A 20,246-nucleotide genomic window follows, 5' to 3' on the forward strand; every position below is an offset into this window, starting at 1 on the left:
AACAGTGTGATGTAGCTTTTTGATGTTTTAATTAACATGCGTTTTTGAGTGGGCCCCATGACTAAAGAGTCCTTAAGTGAGCTATTCAGTTCGTCCCAAACAAGTGCCAGCGAAACCTTTATACCATACTACTTCACGTATAATGTACATGCCAAAAGATTGTTTTAGGAATGTTTTAGAGCATAAGTGATTCATGCCTCCTGAATTGCAGGGGGGCACTCGCAGAAGCCGCCAACAGTGACGGCCCTGTAAGGGGGGGGCACCAGCCCTGCCGACAGTATTGGTGTCAGCCGTCAGGGGTGGGGCACGTGCAAACCCTACCAGTCGCCTGTGCTTTAGAGAGTTTTGAAGTACTTCATTGGGTCTGTTTCTAGAATCCTTATGCCTGTGAAACTGGATACATTAGTTATCAAAAATCCAGCTATACAGAGCTGCAGAGTCGCATAGCTATCTGAAAATGAATCAACAATGACCCAACAGCGGCATTTCCTTACTTAAAAATATCTCAGGCTTAAAGTCTATTGGACTTAAAGTCTGTTGTCTTGTGCAGACTAAAAAACTGCTGCATCTCACTGAAAAGTAAGGACACTGGTTTCCAGTGGCACTGTTTTCCTGTTTCTATTCCTGGATTAGACTTTAAATCCATTACTTGATCAGGATTGAGCCTGGTTATCCTTGTCTTTGAGAAGGTGTAATTTGGGTATGTGTGGAAGGGGAGAATTCCATCCTCTGGAGAGAAGAAAGATCATTTATTTGCCAAGTTGATTTTTTTTTTTTTTAAGTGCAAACTTTTTGGACCTCCATTGTGGTGGACCTCACTGTGATGTGGTGGGAAGCCTTGTGTGTTCCAGTGACCCTTAGAGCTATGACTAGTGCTGCAACCCAAGTGGACAAAGCAAAGAGTAGGGATCAGAAGGAAAGAAGTCTGCTTGTCCTCCCAGCTGGGGGTTGAACGATGGTCCAGTAACCTACCCTCATAAAAAAAATGTTATGTTTTAAAAACACATCAAGGTTAAGATATTTCAGCAGATAGTGTGACAGTAAAAAAAGAAGAAGAAAAAAGATTAAACCTTAAGCAATAACTGGTAATACAGGAAGAGGTCAAATACAGGAATGTTTGGAGCTGCTCATGGGTTGGTTTGTTGAAATAATCCTGGAGAAGTTAGATTTAAATGGGTAGAGAAAGGTGAGGATGGTGAAAGGTTACATTTAGTACATGGAGATGTAATTTATCATGTGGTTGCACAATTAATTTCATGGGTATTACCTATTACCTTTTTTTAGGTTTTTCTGCCATGTTTATCACCAATATCAGATTTTATAACTCTATTGATCTATAGAGTTTAATACCTATCAGGAGTTGAGGACTCTGAACACTTTAAAGGCCTGATCACTTAATAAATGCATCCTAAGGAGGCAGAGCTTTGGTGATAGCTGAGGAATTCTGATCCAGGAATCTCTAATTCCTATAGATTTGGATTAAACTTTGCAGCGGCCTTTTTAATTGAGGTTTGAATAGAGGAAGCTTTCACCATCCCCGGTTGTATTCGCTCTTCTTTGTTATCTCGGGTCTGGTCAATAACCACTTTCATTCTGTGCCCATCCTTCTCCCTAGTATCAGCAGTTTAAAAATACTAAAAGAAAATTGAATAATAATAATAATTTATTTGTCCCCTGTACTATAGCTCCTTTTCAGTGCCCCCCAAACCATACTAACTGCATGTTGAAAATGAATATGCCCTTCAGATGGATCTGGTTGCTAAGAGTCATACAAATGGCAGGCTTGGAAGGGTCCTCAAGATCCCTTTCATCCACAAATGCAGCAGTGTTCTCTCTTAAACTGTCCCTATTAATGCATATCCACCTTCCTCCTGAAAACTTCTAATGAAGAAGAATCTACAGCTTCCTTCCAATAGACCTCAGAAAAGGCTTCCTTTCTAATCAAAGTCTATTTGGTGCAATTTGAAAACCACTAATGTGTGTCTTGCCCTTTGACAAGGAGGAACAGTTACTCTCCCTTTTCTTTATGGCAATCTTTCTAATATTTGTAAACTGCTATCATGTCTTCCTCTTTATCGTCTTTTCTCCAAGCTAAACATACCTAATTCTCTCAACCTTCCTCATACAGCTTGCTTTCCAAACCCATTATTGTTTACGTTGTCTGCTTCTGGACCCTCTCTAGCTTCACCTCATCCTCCTTAAAATGTTGAGCCCAGAACAGCACATAATGCTCTAGATGAAGCTTAACCAGAACCAAGTGGAGTGGTACCCTCACCTCCTGTAGTTGCACCTCATACTCCGGTTCATGAAACCCTAAATTGCATTTGTTTTCTGTTACTGCATCACATTGTTCACTTATTTGGAATATGTGATCCACCAAAACTCCAAGATCCTTCCAGCCTAGTTATCTTCCATTCTGGATTTGTGCATTGATTATTCTTCTCTAGCACCTTATGTTTATCTGTGTTGAAATTCCTTCTCTTGTCTGTAGCCCAGGTCTCCAATCCATCACAATCTTTTTGAAAGCTATTCCTATCATCCAAAGTCTTTGAAAGCCTCCCCATTGCATGTCACCTGCAGGATTGATCAGGAAGCTATTTCAGTATCTAAATCATTAACCAACATTTTACACAGCCCTGTACCCAAGACAGACAGACCCTCATGTAACCCTACTTGAAACTTCCTGCCATTGTCATTGATCCATTTCTAATTACCTTTTGCTTGTGGTTATTGAGCCAGTTATGTATCCACCTAATCATAGTTTTATATAGTCTGCCTTTTTCCAATTCAGTTCTGGAATATCATGTTGGGACTATATCAGAAGCTTTACAAAGACTAAAGAACACTGTACACTGCATTTCCTTCATTCACTCAACTTGTTACTTTGTCAAGGAAGGAAGTAGTAAATTTCTTTTGGTGTGATTTGTTCTTAATAAATTTAGGCAAGCTACTAGTGATCAGCTTTACCTCCTCTAGATGTTTACAAATTGACTGCTTAATAATTTGCTTCAGTAACTTTTCTGTAGCACAATCCAGTAGGATTAAGCATATTTTTATGAATTGAGTTAACAATCACATCTGAGTTGAATATTAATGACCCAAAGATGCATTAAGCTGTGAGTGTGGAACCACATAGCATGGCAGAGCTTGTGATAGAACTGGGTCTGAACCCATATATTCATGTGAAACTCAGATTTATAACAAAAATCCAAGTGAACCCTTAAATATAGCACTACTATAATCAAGCCAGAAATTCATTTATGGTTACCATTTTTTTCCTAAAGAAAATACTATACATTTCCTTTGGCATCCCTTTAAAATACAACCTTTATTCACTAGCAAGTGTAATTTGAATAGAGTTCTTTGAATCTATGTAGAAATTGGTATTGTTAGCATAATTAGTAAATGGTTAATGAATAATTATTAAAATTAATAGTGTAATTATATTGCATTCTAGCATTTTGATCATGCACTTTTCAATATATAAGGAGTAGAACCATTGGTTTAATTTCACAGGATAAATTATATTTTTCCAAAAGACAGTTTGTCTTCTCAATCATTCAACCTGATATGGAGGATAAAGTAAGCTGTTAAAATTCTGTTGTGGTTTGTGACAGGAAACATACTTGGTGTTCTGGTTAAAGCTTTAACTGGTAAAAAGGTGGAAGGATTGGAGACTTATTCATATAGTTGTAATGTTTATGCACTGCTTTTTAATGTATAAGGAATTAACAGGAAAAGTTATTAGTTCTTGTTTTAGTTGAAATCAGAATTAATTTTATGACTGCACTGAAGGTTGGGGTGACTGCCACAGAAGGATATGTCTGATATGCAATAATCTAGTATACAAAGCAGGAAATGCTTGGATACACGTTCATCTGGATAGAACACACCACCCAAACAATTTATTGCGTTTGAGTCTTTGGCAATGCCATTATGTTTGCTCTTTCTTTTCTCCCCCTCTGTTTCAGTATTGGACACAAATGACCGATTCCTACGAAAAATAACAGTTGGGCAAGCAAATACGGAAAAGGGATTTATCCGTCAGGTATGCAAAGCTAGATGCTGGGATGATTTTCAACAGAATTTTCTTTGAATTTATGAAAAATGTTTGCTCTTCTACTAGCCATTCAATTAATTACTTAGGATTAGATTGCTCTCCCTGTGGTCCCAGTGGTATAATTTTAAATGTTTTCTATTTTTTCAGCTTTTTGCTTTCTTATCCTCCCATCCTCTACAGATTTGTGTCATGAAAGTGTAAAAGCCTGAAGTATGTGCTTAACTTTTGTACTCAGAGCTTCATTGACTTCATTTGGGCAGCTTACAGTATGCAAAATTAGGTGTATGTGCAAGTCTTAGAAGCTTCAATACCTTGTGAGAATAAATTTGTGGCACTGCATGAGAGCTGTTTGAAAACAGTTAGTGAAGAATTTGCTGCCAAATTGAAATGTAATATCCATTCACTTTAATTATTCTAGAGTTCTGGAGTATGGGCAGGGAACAGGCAGCAAGGGTTAGGGGTCAGGCTGCTTGGCTGCCCTGCCACCACCTGTCCCCCTGCCACTGCTTGGAGCAATAAGGGGGAATGAATTTAAAATGAGCCTCCAAAAATTAGATTCTATATATGGAAAATCATAACAAATTAATAAATGTTCCATGTATAGAATCTAATTCTTGGGAGGTGCGGGGGTTGTCCTAAATTCAGAGTCATCTTAGGTTTGGGTAAATATGGTAGATCCTTGTGAGTGGGTTCTTATACCAGTTCAGAATGACTATATAAATATAGAATAAAATCTTAAGCTGTATTCTTAAATTGCATTCTTTAATCATGCTGATAAAATTAGATGTTTCTACAGCATAAAAGGTATGCAAAATCTCTACTAGATTTCAGACTCATTTAATATCTTTGAGTTATGAAAAGATGAGTTAGTGGCTCTGTGGCAGGCCAGTAAGGGGAGCTCCTTCTTTGAGCCTCCCACCTCACTATGCCTGTCCAGCTGCCGGACTCACCCTCTTTCGAGCCCCACCGCAGAGCCCAGGGGTAACGTGCCGCCACCACCCCGAGAGGGGACCTTCTAGGTTCTGTGTCCTTGGGGAAACACAGGTCTAATAGTCCTATGGGTACTCGACCCAATACAAGCGCTTAGGGCTCCTCCCCAAGTCAGGGGCCAAAAAGGATAGTCTCCCTTAGTCTGCAGACCTAAGAGGCCTCCTAGGCATAATTAAACCCACCCCTCAATAAATCTCCTACACCAGTCACAAAGGAGAACTTTATTGGTTACAAAGGGTAGGGTTAGAATAGGGTAAGTGGTAGAGCACTATCAAGAGATTACCATTGAGCAAAACAGCCTGGCTGAGGTAGCCGTTTGATACGCAAATGCATCACCGTGAGCTGACTAACTCTCTAGAAACACTTACGAGTATCATCCAGAAGATGGTAGAGATCTGGCTTGGAGATTTCCAGGGAGAGTGCGTTTCAGTTGGATCAGACTCTCTCCCTGTGTCCTGATGCTTGTGCCATGCTGGTAAAATGGCTTCTCTCCTCCTTCTTGGACCAGGCCCTTATAGAGCCTTGCTGCCCTCAGCAGCCCAGTCTAACAGAAACCAGCAGTGTTGGCAATTAGCCAACCAATTTAAAAAGCATCACTGGTTACCTGGGCAGATGAGCAGGGGCTTTTCCCTCCCCCACTCAGGTGACCAGAGGGACCACACCCTCGGCTCCCAGGCTTTTGTCATGTAGGCAGGGAGGAAAATCCCCCCTCCCTTAGGAATTCGACCCCAGTGTCCCGAGCTGACCGGGACAGGTCTCTGGAGAGAGATACAGACAGTGGCATTTCTGCCACAGGCTCATCATCCTTAACTTGAGAATTTGTTAGTTCAAGGACAACCTGTCCATTACACTGTTAACTATGTAACTTGTGTTTTTGTACATAGAGCTTTCTTCTTAGTTTAAAAAAAACAAACACAAACCAATCTAGCTCAGACTAAAAGTTGAAAACCTTTAGTTTGTCATTTTAGCATTATTTTTATTTGGATCCAAATTCTGCAACTCTACTTACAGGAGTAATCTCTATTCATCAGCATATGTAACTGCCCCTAACTGTTGTCTCAGTGCAGAGAAATACTCAAGCAAAGGTTTGACTTTAAGAAAACAAGTAGGTGCTTGGGACTATTTATAGACATTAATTGAATTACATTGCAATTAATTTGCTGTACCTGGGTTATAAAAACTGTATGGTACCTAGGGGGAGGTTCATGAATTAAAGGAGGGAAGCCTTTCTGGAGGAGTACCTGGATGTAGCTCTTTGTGTAGATGATTAGAAATTACTGCAGGTACTTCTTAATATGCCTATAAACAGTAATTTAAAGAGAGAGTTTTGGTCAATTAGAATTTTTGTTTCCCAGCATAAAATATACAAAGTAGAGAGCAACCCAGGAGCCTGATACTGCACTCTTTATAGAAATAGCAGATCTTCATAAATATATCTGAGATGGCTTGGTATTTTGACTGCTAAGCTTTGTCAGTGAACAAGAGTCTGTAGAGTTAGGCCCATGGTCTGAATCACTGTGAAGTACTTCTGTTTTATTTCTACAAGAGGAATAGGGCTGGTATTGCATACATCTCTTGTGTTTTTCAAAATGATTTTTTTTTTCTTAATCTATGAGGAGAATAAAGCATTAGTTTTATATTATCAATCCAAGAACACTGTCAAGTAGGGTAGGCTCCAAATTAAGAATTGGAGTAAAATGAAAATTATAGACATTTTATAAGAATGTAAATGTTTTTCATGAAAATATTTTTATTTAAATGTAAACATTCCTAAAGTTGTTAGAAAGCCAATTATAAACAGAACTGGGCTAGTGCACAAGAAGCAGAAAGTGAATCTAATCAGTTTAATCTCACTGACAGAAGACTTGGTCTATTAAGGCAATGGGAGTTGAAGGACTAAGCCACAAACTAATGATAGTAACAGTTAACTTTAGAAGTATCTAATTTCTGTTTATTTCTGTTCGAATAATCTCAGGTTTGTTACTATGACTTTTATCTTGATAGTAGATATATTTTTAAAATTTTTCTCTGAAAGTATCCAGCCTGTGTCTGGTTTGGTTTACTCTTCTGTTTTTTTGTTGTTTTTAACAGGCTCAGTTTGACATTGCAGTTGCAAGTGAGATTATGGCAATTTTAGCACTGACCACTAGCCTGGCAGATATGAAAGACAGGCTGGGAAAAATGGTGGTGGCCAATGACAAAAATGGACAACCTGTGACAGCAGAGGATTTGGTATGTACAATAGGAAAACCTTGCGAATAGCTCTCGAGTTTATTTATTGATTTATTTACTTATTTATTTCTTTGCCTGTTGAATCAGCACAATAGCTGATATGTCTGTAGGATGGTTTGGCAGCCAATGAGCTCATCCCCATTTCTTAAGACGTTTAAGTCTTTGACTGAGACATGGCTGCTGTAGTCCATCTGTGCTTCTCTCCCTGCCCCTCAACATATGGTTTAAATCAGTGTATTTCCAGAGTGGCAGGTCTGCTGGTCACGTCTCTGCATTGTTTGTGATAGAGTGGGATCACACTCTTGTAATGTAGAATTCCCTTATTTGACCTGTGTCCAGCTTCTCCACAAGGCGCTCATTACTTGTGTCCGTACCATAAACATCTCCTTTCTGGCTTAGACAATCTAGCTACTTCTTCCTTTGATTTTCTTAAAATGCTGACACTAAAATATTCATTTTAGCTCATCACTCTGACTCTGTTATCTTTCTCTTGGTTTTCTTCTACTTGTTATCCCTTCACAATCTTAGATGCATGCTGCTGTCTTTAAGGCCTTCATCATTTATACTTTACCCTATTTAACAACTTTAATGTGATTGCAAGGTATGGATCATGGTCACTCTGTCAACAGTGTCAGTTTATATCACTATTTGTCTAATTTCTGTTGTGCACATTTTCATTTTCTCCCTTTTTGTTTGATGGGTGTTTGTGGGGGTCGGGTAAGTTGGAGGGCATCAACTGCCTCTTTAGAGAAGCCTTTTAGCTGCTGTTTTGTGTCACATCAGAAGGGATCCGGGTTTTCCATTTGCCATGAAAAAACTGGATTTTACAGATTCACAGAAGTTTAGGGCTGGAAGGGACCTTGTGAGATCATTGGGTCCAGCCCCCTGCTCTGGGCAGGAAAGACTTCTGGGGTCAAATAAGCCCAGCAAGGTGTGCGTCCCATCTCCTTTTGAAGATCTCTAGGGTAGGTGCCTGCACTACCCCTGCTGGGAGTCTGTTCCAGAGTCTGGTCACACGAACTGTGAGGAAGTTTTTCCGTATATCTAGTCTGAAACCTTCTTCTAGGAGTTTATGACCGTTGCTCCTGATTTTCCCCTGGGGCACTTTTGTGAATATATGTTCACCTAGCCCCTGATGCTCTCCCCTGATATATTTGTAAGCTGCCACCAAATCCCCTCGAAGTCTCCTCTTTTCTAAGCTGAACAGTCCCATATCTGTCAGCCTTTCCTCATATGGCATGCTCTTCACTGGCCTGTAATCATACAAGTAGCTCTTCTCTGGACTCTCAAGCTTCTCCACATTCTTCTTTAAACGTGGCACCCAGAACTGGATACAGTACTCCAGCTGCAGCTTCACCAGTACCGAGGAGTGGGAGAATAACTTCCTTAGTTTTGCTTAAGATGCATCAGTTGATGCATGCCAGCGTATTGTTGTTTGCTCTGCTGACTGTAGCATCATGCTGGTGGCTCATATTCATTTTATGGTCGATTATGACCCCCAGGTCTTTTTCAGATATGGTACTAGCTAGCTTAGCACCACCGAGCCTGTAATTTTGTTGTGGATTTTTCTTCCCCAGATGGAGCACTTTACACTTCTTAATGTTGAACAGTATCTGGTTCTGGTTCGCCCATCTAACTAACCTGTTTAGGTCCTCCTGGATCATCAGCCTACCCTGATGCGTGGTTGTACTTGCCCACAGCTTAGTATCATTGGCAGATTTTGCCAGTGTGCTTTTACCCTCACATCCAGATCGTTCTCTAAAGAGGAAAACCATGGATTTTCTCCTTCAGAGGGGAAAAATGTGGGAAACTATGGGTTTCTCCTTGCAGGCTGGCTGAGTTCCAGCTGGGAAGGGGCAGCTTGAGGTTGAGGGGATGTTGGGAAGAGGGCTATCAGGCAGGGGCACCACCTACATATGTACTTGCATGGAAAGCAGCTCCCACAGCTCTCAGGAGCTAAGTCTATGTGTGGGGGAAACATAGACAATTCACTGGAGGGGCAGGGGGGCACAGGCAACATGTCAGGGAAGCATGGGGGCACGTGGCTTCCCAGATTTATGGACCCACAGCAGGTGCGGGGCTGCAGCCTGGCCAGACTGGCACAGGCAAAAGCCACCTCTGCAGCCCACCTGGTGCAGCAGAGCAGAGCAGTGAGACTCAATGCCACTGCTGCTGTTGGACCCCTGAGCCATCTGTGCTGCCAGCAGCACAAGGAGTAACTGACAGGGGAGCCCATGCTGTCCTCGCCTCTTGCTGCTTCCTGCCACTGGGCCATGGCTTGACCCCACTGCCATGAGCTAACCATCACCACCACTCCCCTCAAGCTGTGGCTCTGTCCTAGAGGGGAGGTGGAGTGGGGCGTCAGTAAGCCTGAGGGGAGCGGCAGCAGCATCCAGGCAATGGTGGCAGGATAGAGCTGCAGCCCGGTGCATGAGTGGCTGGCGGTGGGAGATGAGAACACCGCTCTTCCACCTCCTCCCCACCCCGCCCCTTACTTCTCATGCTGTTGGTAGTGCAGCTGGTGTGGGGGGCCTGGCGCCATGTCCTGCCTACTGGGCCATGGAGGTGGCTCCTGCCAGTGCCAGTCTAGCCACGCTGAAGCCCTGTGGCGAGTGGGTGTGCAAATCTGGGGAGGCATGTGTCCCTCTGCCCCTGCCCCACACACTAGGGCCTAGGGATGGGGGGCAGTGGATTGAGTTGGGGGCACCAGCAGGGGATGTTGTGGGGTCTGGGTTCAGAAGTGAGTAGCAGCAGCAGGGTCAGGGAGCTGTAGGTAGAGAGTGAGGAGCACAAGAAGGGCAAGGGGGTTGTGAGTTGGGAGTAAGGGGCACTGGCAGGGCAAGGGAGTTGAGGGTTGGGAGTGAGGGGCACCAGCAGGGTTGGGGGGTCGGGGGTGGGGGCTGCAGCTTGGGACTACAGGGCAACAGCATGGGTAGGGTGAGGGCACTGGCATATCAGAGCTGATCAGCACCAAAAAGCAGTAGTGGGGACAGCCACAGCTGGACCTGGGTCCTGGTGAGTGAAGGGGGAGCTCTGATTTTCCAAGATAAAAAAAACTAAAATCAAATGCTAAAATATATAGGTATTTAGAATTGCAGTGTTTTTAAGTAACAGTTTAATGCACACTAAAATAGCTTACTGTTCATTAAAGCGCACATGTATATGTGCCTAGTGCCTTTAAAATATTTCAGATGGAGAAAATACAAAGTCTAAAATTGTATTATTATAATTATTAGCTTATATTATGTTAGTCATTTAGTCTGAACACTATACTTTGGGTGTTTAGTCATGTTGATCTAACATTAAAACTGAAAGAATACTTATTTAATGTATTCCTCACTAATTAAATTTTTCCATTTCACTTGGCTTGCATAGTGAAACTAATTGCCTGGTTCTAGTCAGTTTTCTTTGTTGTTGTCATATCTAATAGTGTTCTAGGGTTGAGGTTCTAAATTCTTTAAAATAATTCAGTGAAATTTCAAGTAACACTCAAAAATCTATGTTGTTTTTTTGTAATGCCTTTTTTAATACAAAACATCTTATATTTTGGGTCTTGGAATCTTGAGTATTTCACTTGAAATGAACACGTGCTTCCAGCTGTTCTTTAATATATTACAATATAGTTGCACACAGGGAAACACATGTATGGAAAATGGAAAATTTTATTAAAAGGACATGATCAAAGTTGCAGAATTCAATACTTAGATGTAGGGAAGGCCAGAATTAGGTTTGCACAGCCTTGGTAAACTTGTTGGCCCTTTGTGCTTATGCACTGTGATAGTTGCATACTTTTATTTTCTGCAGTAAGTGCATAGGATGGTCTGACTTGGGGATGAATCAGGGTTGTGAAGTGAAGGACCTTGCCTTATTTGTTGCCTAAGTTGGAAGGTGTGCAGCGAGTGAGACATGGAGTGCAGAAAGAAAAGATGGCTTCTGTTTCTGCCTTAGCCACAATTTCTGTATGATGCTGGCAAGTCACTTGAATCAGAATTTTCAAAGTTTGGTGACTAATTGTGTAATTGATTTTCAGAATGATTAGTTTGTACACAAGAGGCTGATTTGCAAAGGTACTGAAATGCGATGCCTAAAGCTGAAGTTAATGGCAGCTGTGCTTTGAACCCATGAAGTGCTATAGAATGCTTTGTGCTCAGAAAATGTAGGCCCTGAATGTCTTTGATTGGGCATCTAAAGTTAATGGAAGCTTTTGACCTTAATCTCTTTGTACTTCAAGTGTCTGTCTATAAATGGGGATAAGACTCCCTTATTTAACTTGGATATTGTGACAATAAATTCATTAACGTTTGTGAAACACAAACCTCCCAACATTATCATAATGAACACTATGAGGAAGTTGATAACTCTGTCTTCAGAATAAGATCTGAATAGTGTGCATACCATACAACAAGGAAAAAATATTGACTAGTTACCATTCAGCTTATCATCATGCATTGTGAAAAAAATAGCTTATAACCATGTGCTTAAAGATCGTATTGAAGTGCAGTAGCATAAAATTGCTGAATTAGAATTGTAAGGGAGCCTCATCAAAGCTGCTCTTATTCCTTCCTTTGGTTCATTCATCATGCCCAGTTCTGCCCTTGATTTTTCTCCCACCGACCTTCAATTTACAGTATCCTTTCTCCACATAGCTACCTTTTGTCCCTACTCTACTCAACTCAGGCTGTGTTTACATCCAAATATTGACCTGTCTTGAACTGGACACATCCCTTGCTACCTTAGTATCATCAGGATAATCGTTGGGAGGAGATGAGAGAATCAGCTCCAGTGTCTAGATCCAGACCTGACCTGTTTTGACCTAGCCAGCATCTGTCTGCGGCCCACAGCTGGAATTGGAGGGAAGTTCTGTTTGGCTTGGGGTTGACACATAATCAGTGCAGACAGAATCTGTACACGGGACTTCACCTGGTAAAAATGCAAGTCTCCAGTGAGCATTCATGAATTGTGATGTTTTGGAATCATTCTCACTTTGACAAATATAGGCATATTTTTAGAGATAAAAGGTATATATCTGACACAGAGACCACTTCTCTGCCAGGTTTCAAGTTCTGTCTCTAGAGCATTGGGGTTTTAGAGCTTCTGCAAGAAATGATCCCAAATATTTTTTTTTTTAACCTAGGGAAACACTTTTTCAATAGATTCATTGTCAGATGCAGTTTAACCACTTAAGCTACAGTGAGAAAAATATATCATTCTTGAGCAGATGCCTTGCATTGAAAATTTCAGCCCTAATGGTTAAAATTTGCCAAAGAATTAGAAACAGGGTTTTATAATGAGAAGTTCCAGGCAACCTTAATGGGTGGTGGAATCTGCCCTGCCTATAATTTATATGTAAAAATGAATCCAACACATTTTGGTTGACCAAAATTTAATTTTATGCATTAAAATGTTTTGACAATACTGTTTCATTCATTATAGTTTACATTAATCAAAACCACTAATCCCCTCTCTTTCATTTGTTTCCGGTGTAAATTTAATATACTGCACAAAAATTCAATTGTTCTTAATTTCAACTTTCTATACAATATATTTATAGTAATAATATAATAAAATAGAACATATGCATTGGCAGATGAAAACCAGATGCAAAGAGGATTGGAAAACAGGGAGGAGAGATAAATGGAATATTTCATAAATTGAGAAGACTCCCTCCACAAGTGTAATAGATTATACATCTAGCCTCAGAAATGTAAGATTCTTTGCCAAAATGTGTTGTTCATTGTACAATATTCTGAAGGCTGAATTGCTTTTTGGCTGTTAGAGTGCAATAGGAGTTTGATGGACAGATGCCATATCTCCAAGTCAAATTTAATTGGTATGCTGTAGATTACTATTTCAGCAGCCTTGAAGAATATTAAATAAATGTCGCTATTTTTTTAGTAAGGAAACGTCTCCATTTACATCCTACATTATAATGTGAATTTCTTTTTTGACAATTAAAATCTAATGGCTTGCTATTTATTTTATAAATTCTGTCTAAGCCAAATATGTTTTTCTGCCAGTCAGTGCTCCAGTCCTTCAAACACCTACATGTGTCCTTAACTTTAAATACAGGCTTGTTCTGTTAACAGTGGACCATGACATAAGATTGTATACAAATGTATTTTTGCATTGTTGAGGCTTGATTTTTTTTTTTGGACTCAATTAATCCTTAACTTTCCTTATTTGGTACATTTTTCTGTTCTGTCCTCTCCTTGGCCCACATTTTTAATCTCTTTCTTGTTTTCTCCCAGAGCAGATATCCTATACAAGACAACCTTAGTAGGCGTATGAGTTTGTAAGCTAGATCCAGAGCTGGGTTTTTTCAGCAGTGAGCACTTATTCCTCAGTGTGCATGTATATTGTTGCTGGCTTTGTGAATGGCATTGTCCCAGAAGGACATGGCTGCCTTAGTGATTCTGAGAAGGATGGCACAGTGGTATAATTAGGTCAGGGTGACGGGGCAACTGCTCCTGGCACCAACAGGGTGGGAAGCAAAAAAACCCAGCTTTGCCACACACGTGCTATTATAATTACAGCAGCAGTGGCCCTTGTCTGGGTGCCTAGGGCATCTGGACACACTTTGTTATACTGGTGGGATGGGGTAAATGTTTTGAAAGCATGTAGGCTCAATTCCACAGAGGCATTTAGGTGCTCTAGTGTGAAAACCAATGAGAGTTAGGCCATTAAAACCCTTTGTGTATCTATGCCCTACTTCCTATTTTCAAGAGCGACTATGGCACTTGAAAGTCTATGGGACTTCAGCCTCTGGAAAATGGGATTTAAGCTCTCAGTCTCTTTGCTTTCACAGAATTTATCAATGACTCCTGATGAAGTTGGAAACTGATGTGTTAGTGGCTATGAAGGTGGAGCCAAGGCATTGAATTAGCTGTGGGAGATGGTCTGGCAGCTAAGGGGCGGGCAGAAGCTCAAGTAGTCTGGATCAGTAAGAAACCAGGCCACCACCATTTATAATAGCTTTAGCCCTTTCATTGCTTTCCCATTCAGCTTCAAGTACAGCAAATTACCAGTGTGGGTCAACATTTTTGGTAGGTGCGCCACAAATTAGCACCACACCCTCCCCAAGTGTCACTCTAGTCCCCTTACCCTGCCGAATCTGCTGTCCTATTTTCTCCTTCCTGCCCTATGTGCTGTTATGCTGCCTGTCCCCTCTCCAGTCTGCCTGCCAGGTGCCACACAAAGCATCTACCCATGGCACTTTTGGTATGTGTGCCACAGGTTAGCTACCTCTGACCTGCCCTGTGGGTTGTTGTGGCAGTATGACTGGATTTGTTGCTAGTCGCATCACTCCTGTGTGTTGTTGGCTACAGAAACTGTAGTTCCTTAATCATGCAATCTGTGGGTTGCTAGTGTTGAGGCAGAGGGAATCTTTAACTTTGGTTACTTACCCTAGTATGAAAATTATAAGTTGTGTATGGTGGCACAAGGAATTGATGCTTAAGAAGCAAATTAAGTCCCTTATCTAATGAACAAGGGAAAGGGGAAATTCTATTCCTCACTGGCCAATGAAATGCTCTGTGAGACCATAGCAGGCAGTAAAAAACAACAGGGTCTTAAATCTGTTAAATTAAGCTGAAAATTATTAAGGTTATTGCTTTGAAATTTGCACTTGGTTACACAGGAAAGGCAACGTTTGGCATATTCTGTTCAATTTACTAAATGTAGTAGGGTTAGAAATCTTGGCTTTAATGGAGAAAATGCTAAAAATGAAAATTGTTTCACTTCATTTTAAATCAGGGGCCAAGGAATTTAATGCCTCCGGTTTTATTTTGTTAAATACTTCAGGTCTTGGAAATGAGTCAGTTTGTTTCCTTATAAAAGCAAATAAAGTCATATTGAACAGATTTGAAACTTAATATCTTTAAAAATATCAGGCTTTTAAAAAGGTACTTAAAATAACTAAAATATAGGAAATCAAAATCAACAGCAGCATCAGTCAATTTTACTGAGTAACTTGTGGGTAATATAGAAAAAAATACATATATAGACAAAGCATAGAAGTTAAAGCAAAGTTTCCAAAACTGTTAGAATATGGCATGTGGCACTAGTTGAATGAATGCTTAGTAGGATGCTGATTATTTTTAGCCATGTTCTTTGCTACTTTCCTGTTTCTGCATAGTTCAGAATAAATTACGTACAGTTTTAGCTGTGGATCATTGTTTTGATGGTTACAGGGAAGGAACTGAGAGGCCATGGCAATTGTTTTAACAAGGGAAGACAAGGTTCTGTGGGTAGATGTGATATCTTTTATTAGACTGACTAAACAGTTGTAAAAGTTGTTCATTGCAAGCTTTAGGGCACAAACACCCTTCGCCAGGCATAGGGAGAGTCTGTTGGCGTTTGTGTGCTCTCCTGGGTAGAATAAAAGCCAATATGCAAAATGCAGATCTGTGAAAATGCAAATGCATGGCAGTGAGGATCTGAGGCAATTGTTTTAACAAGGCCACTTTGTGTGACTGTTCCTTGTTAAACATTTGTTTAACGTACTTAAAGTTTGGATGATGGAGATTCCACAACCTATCTAGATAATCTGTTCCGCAGTGCTTAACCAGACTCAGGAAGCTTTTCCCAATATTTTATTTAAATAGTCCTTGTTGCAGTTTAACCCTCATCCATTCTCATGAAACTGTAACCGTTGTTGTTCTCATGGGCTAACCTGTTACCCCACCCATGAACAAAATGGAAGCAGTGACAACAGTATAAATGTATCAAAAACTATTTATTAAACATACAGATTGTTTGAAAGAGTATTTATGATGATTTGAACCCAAAATATTATTTAACTAGAACTGTGAACAAAATTTAAACTTTTTTTGTTTCAAAATGTGAATGAACAATTTGCTAAGTCTGCAATTCACACTGTTTTCAAACTAACATTTACTTCCAAAAACATTTCCTAACTGTTTTAACTAAATACTGCATTCCTGGCAAAGCAGCAGTAACGTACTGTGATACACACACAAGTAAATCACTTACAGTCTTCACATTGTTCTCGGGTTTTGAGGTCATCTGTCCTTGGACAAAAAACACAACGTCCACTCATGCTTGCAGAAGGTTCTACTGGGGTGCATTGTGGAAATTTGTAATTTAGGGCAGTCATACCAGACTTGACGGACTTAGATTACTTGCATCCATCATTCTTCATTTTATTTGTCTGTCGATCAACTGTTCTCCAAGCTCCTGCAAAAAAAGCACCGTCTTCTTAAGTGTGATCTTTGCTTCCAGTTTGCGTTGTAGCCTAGCCAAATGATGAGGCTGGCAATGGCAGCCACATCCAGCATATTGAAAAATAGTGTCATTGGCCACCTGTTGATTTTTCCATCTGCAGGTGGTCATACGGATTAAGTGGTCAAGGTTATCCACCCCACCCTTGTTTTTATTGTAGTCATAGATGATGTCTGGCTTTCTTTGGTCTCTACCCACTGACAGGTCCTGGTGCACAACAGCACAACTTTGGACTTTTTTGGTACATAGGAAACTAGGGTGAGTTCCCCATCAAGAGTAAAAATGGATGGAAAATTTTCCCTTCTTCGATTTGCTTGTATTTCATTTTGGATACTGGGCTTGTTTTTTCAAATAGTACCCACATAGGTCAAGTCCTGCTGTAGTAGTCTTTCTACCAGGTCAGTACTTGTGAAGAAATTGTCACCCACAATATTCCTTCCCGTCTTGTACCAGGGATGAACCAGTTTTTCAATGACCTGGGTACCAAGATTACGTTGGCATGGAGCTTCTGTTTGCTTGCCCAGGTAGACGTTTCCAGACAGGGGGAATGATGTTGCTGTATCACAGCACCACCAAATTTTCGAGCCATATTTGACAGGCTTGCCAGGCATATACTGTCTGAAGGGACAGCGAACCCTGAACACAGAGAACCCTGAACCCTGCTCATCAACCATCAGGTATCTTCCCAGAATATGCCATTTTCTGAAGTGCTCCACAAATTGTGCTCAAATATCTCTGAAGGCAGCAAGCTTGTACACGGCTCTCCTTTCCTCACGTGTCAGTTTGTTGTCAAATCTCAGGTAGTTAGTGATTTGATGGAATTGTTTTAAACTCAAGGTGGCATGGAAGCAAGGACGCCTGATGCGTTGCTCTCACAACTCCTCCAGTGCCTGGTGACCACCATGGTATAGACCACTCAGAAGTAGGAGGCCAGTGTAGGCTTTCAATAGGCCTATGCAAATAGGGAAGTATTCAATTTGGATTTGGCTGATTTGGAGGACAGTGATAGATTCAGTGATTTGAATCACTGTCCCGGTTCGATTTGTTCAAATCAGAATCAGAGATTTGGAGATTCAGATCTGCCAGGGAGAGATGGGCACAGCTGGGCATCTGTAGGTTCTCCCACGGATCCTCCGGCTGTGCCTGCCTCTCCCTAAGCAGGGGGAGAGCAGGCGGGAGAAGCCCCCATGGCTGCCCTGCCTGGCCCCATCTCCCACCGGACCCCAGCCTCCTGGCACTTAAAAAAACCCATAAAAACCCCCTCAAAAAACACACTCGCTGTCATTAACAGCAGCTGTGGGGACTCTGGAGCCACGTGGCAGAACCCCCCACCCCCCAGTCCCACCCCCGATGGCTGCCATGCGCAGACCCAGCATCCCAGCAATTTAACAACAACAAAAAAAAGAAAAAAAAAAAAGCCCTGTGCTCATTGGCTGCAGCAGTGGGGATCAGAGCCTCTGGGGGTTCGTGGCAGCCTGCAAACGAAGTGGTTAGCAAAAGGAATTACCACATCAGGGTGCTCACCAGGATCTGGGGGAACGTCTGTTCACCAGAGCGCCCCAAGGAATGACAAGGTCGAGCAGTCTCAAACTCCTCCATGACCATTTCAGGCTGGACATAAGGAAGAACTTCTTTACTGTCCAAGCCCCCAAGGTTTGAAATATGCTGCTGCCGGAGGTGGTTCAAGCATCTACTTTGAATGCCTTCAAGAGACATTTGGATGTTTATGTTGCTGGGATCCTATGATCCCTGCTGACTTCCTGCCCTTGGGGCAGGGGGCTGGACTCAATGATCTTCTGAGGTCTCTTCCAGCCCTGATGTCTATGAATCTTCTGCAAAAGCAGAATGGGGGATGGCCAGCGATCCCTGCTGCCCCACACTGTCTTGCGCTGCACGTGGGGGCTCTGCCACAAGTTCCCAGAGGCCCCAATCACTGCTGCCAGAGCCGGTGAGTGCAGGGTTTTTTTTGTTTGTTTGTTTGTTTTTAATTGCTAGGATGCTGGGACGAGGGGGGGGCAGCCATTGGGGGTGGAGCTGGGTGGGGGGGGAGATCGGGGAGGAGGGACTGCGCAGGGGGGCTCTGCCATGTGGCCCCAGAGCCCTCACAGCCGCTGCTACCGCTGGTGAGCGCGGTGCTTTTTTGATTCCCAGACTGCTGGGGCTGGGCGGGGGTGGGGGCCAATTGAGGAGCAGGGGCTGTGTAAAGGGGATCTGCCAGGAGGCCCCAGAGGCCCCATAGCCCCTGCTACAACTGGTGAGTGTGGTTTTTTTGTTTTTGTTGTTCTTTTTTTAAGTGCCAGGACTAGGCTGAGGCCAGGTGGGGGATGGGGATGGGACCGGGCAGGGCAGCCATGGGGGCTTCTCCTGCAGCTCCCCCCCTGGCCAATTCGAATCTCTGTGAATCTTTTCCAAAACGATTCAGAGGCTTTGTATTCAATTCAGACCTTTTAATGGGTCTCCTGATTCAATTTGGATTTGGAGATTCGGCTGTCAAATCAGACCGAATCAAATAGGCGACTGAAGCTGTGCGCAGCCCTAGCGTTCAGCTCTGTTTCATCCAGCTTTTTCCACTCCTTTCTATTTTCAGGATGGCTATCATTCCACTCCCCAAATCTTCTTTCTGCCCCTCTATTTGTTTCTCTTATGATAACAGTCAGTATATCTTGTGAGAGAAACAGGTGGGATGTTTCCACCACTGTGTCTTTATTATTTTCTCTTGTCGGCCCAGCATTTTCATGGACTATGTCCTTGGCTGTTCTCGGATGATGTATTAGCTGTGAACTTTTCTCCCCACATTTTGCCATTCCTTCCTCATCCACGGTATTCTCATCCGCAGTGTGTTGCGGGGGTGGTGGCAGTGGTTCTGCTCCACATCCTGCTGTAGCTCTCCTCGGCCTTCCGTGCCAGTCCCGGGTTGGTCCTCTTCCCTGTCCCACTGGAAGTGCTGGCATCACTTCTGCTTGTGGCACTAACTCGTAATCTGAGCTGGATGAAGCTTCTGTAGACCCATAGACTTCTTGCCCTGAACAATCTCCCATGTCTGGAACAAAGTCAGCATCCACACTGCCTTGGGATAAGATTTCATTAGTGAAAGTGTCACTGTCATCCCCGGTTACTTGTGCAAGACAGGCTTCAGCACTGAATGTGTGTTGCCTTCTTATTCAGGAAAAAAAAATTGATTCCTGCTGAATGCATATAAATAAGAATCAAAGACAAGCTTGTCCACCTATGCTGTCACAGAAGCAATTCTTCCCTGCCCCTACGGCAGCATAAGTAGCACCCTGTCCTGGGCTCACAAGCCAGAGACCAACATCTACCTTTTGCAGGCAAGCCAAATATGGGTGGATTCTGTTTGGAAACCACACATGCAGGGGCATATTGAGAGCAGGTAAAAGGTGAATGGGGGGTGAAAAGCCCTTACCGTTGAAGGGGACTCCATAGTGTACGCTGTCTTGCAGTATGTTGTTCTGTTTCTTCTCTGCTGTCCCTTGGCTCCTTGTCCTCACTTCCAACAAAGGCAGGACAAACTAGCTTTTACATTATGAAAGGGGCAGGTGAGGTGGAGTTTTGCCATGGGAAAGGAGAGCAGAAGTGGGTTTGGGTGTGACAAAGGGTTTGTTGGGGGTTTATTTATTTATTTATTTAGGCAAAAGGCAGGGTGTTTTGATGATCTTACAGCCTGCAAACAAAGTGGTTAGCAAAAGGGATTACCACATCTTCTGCA

General features: G+C 42.1%; 1 protein-coding gene across 5 annotated transcripts in view; it reads left to right on the plus strand.

The window, feature by feature from the left end:
- MTHFD1L (methylenetetrahydrofolate dehydrogenase (NADP+ dependent) 1 like) overlaps positions 1-20,246 on the plus strand; it is a 291,886-nt gene that overhangs the window by 89,172 nt on the left and 182,468 nt on the right. For all 5 annotated transcript variants that reach the window (XM_059714036.1, XM_019488330.2, XM_014605534.3 and 2 more), the window contains 2 exons: positions 3,972-4,048; positions 7,142-7,282. In XM_059714036.1, the coding sequence (XP_059570019.1) occupies positions 3,972-4,048; positions 7,142-7,282 (218 nt within the window). The remainder of the gene's footprint in view (positions 1-3,971; positions 4,049-7,141; positions 7,283-20,246) is intronic.

This window comes from Alligator mississippiensis, chromosome 1 (genome assembly GCF_030867095.1).
Source record: "Alligator mississippiensis isolate rAllMis1 chromosome 1, rAllMis1, whole genome shotgun sequence".
Classification (NCBI taxonomy): domain Eukaryota; kingdom Metazoa; phylum Chordata; order Crocodylia; family Alligatoridae; genus Alligator; species Alligator mississippiensis.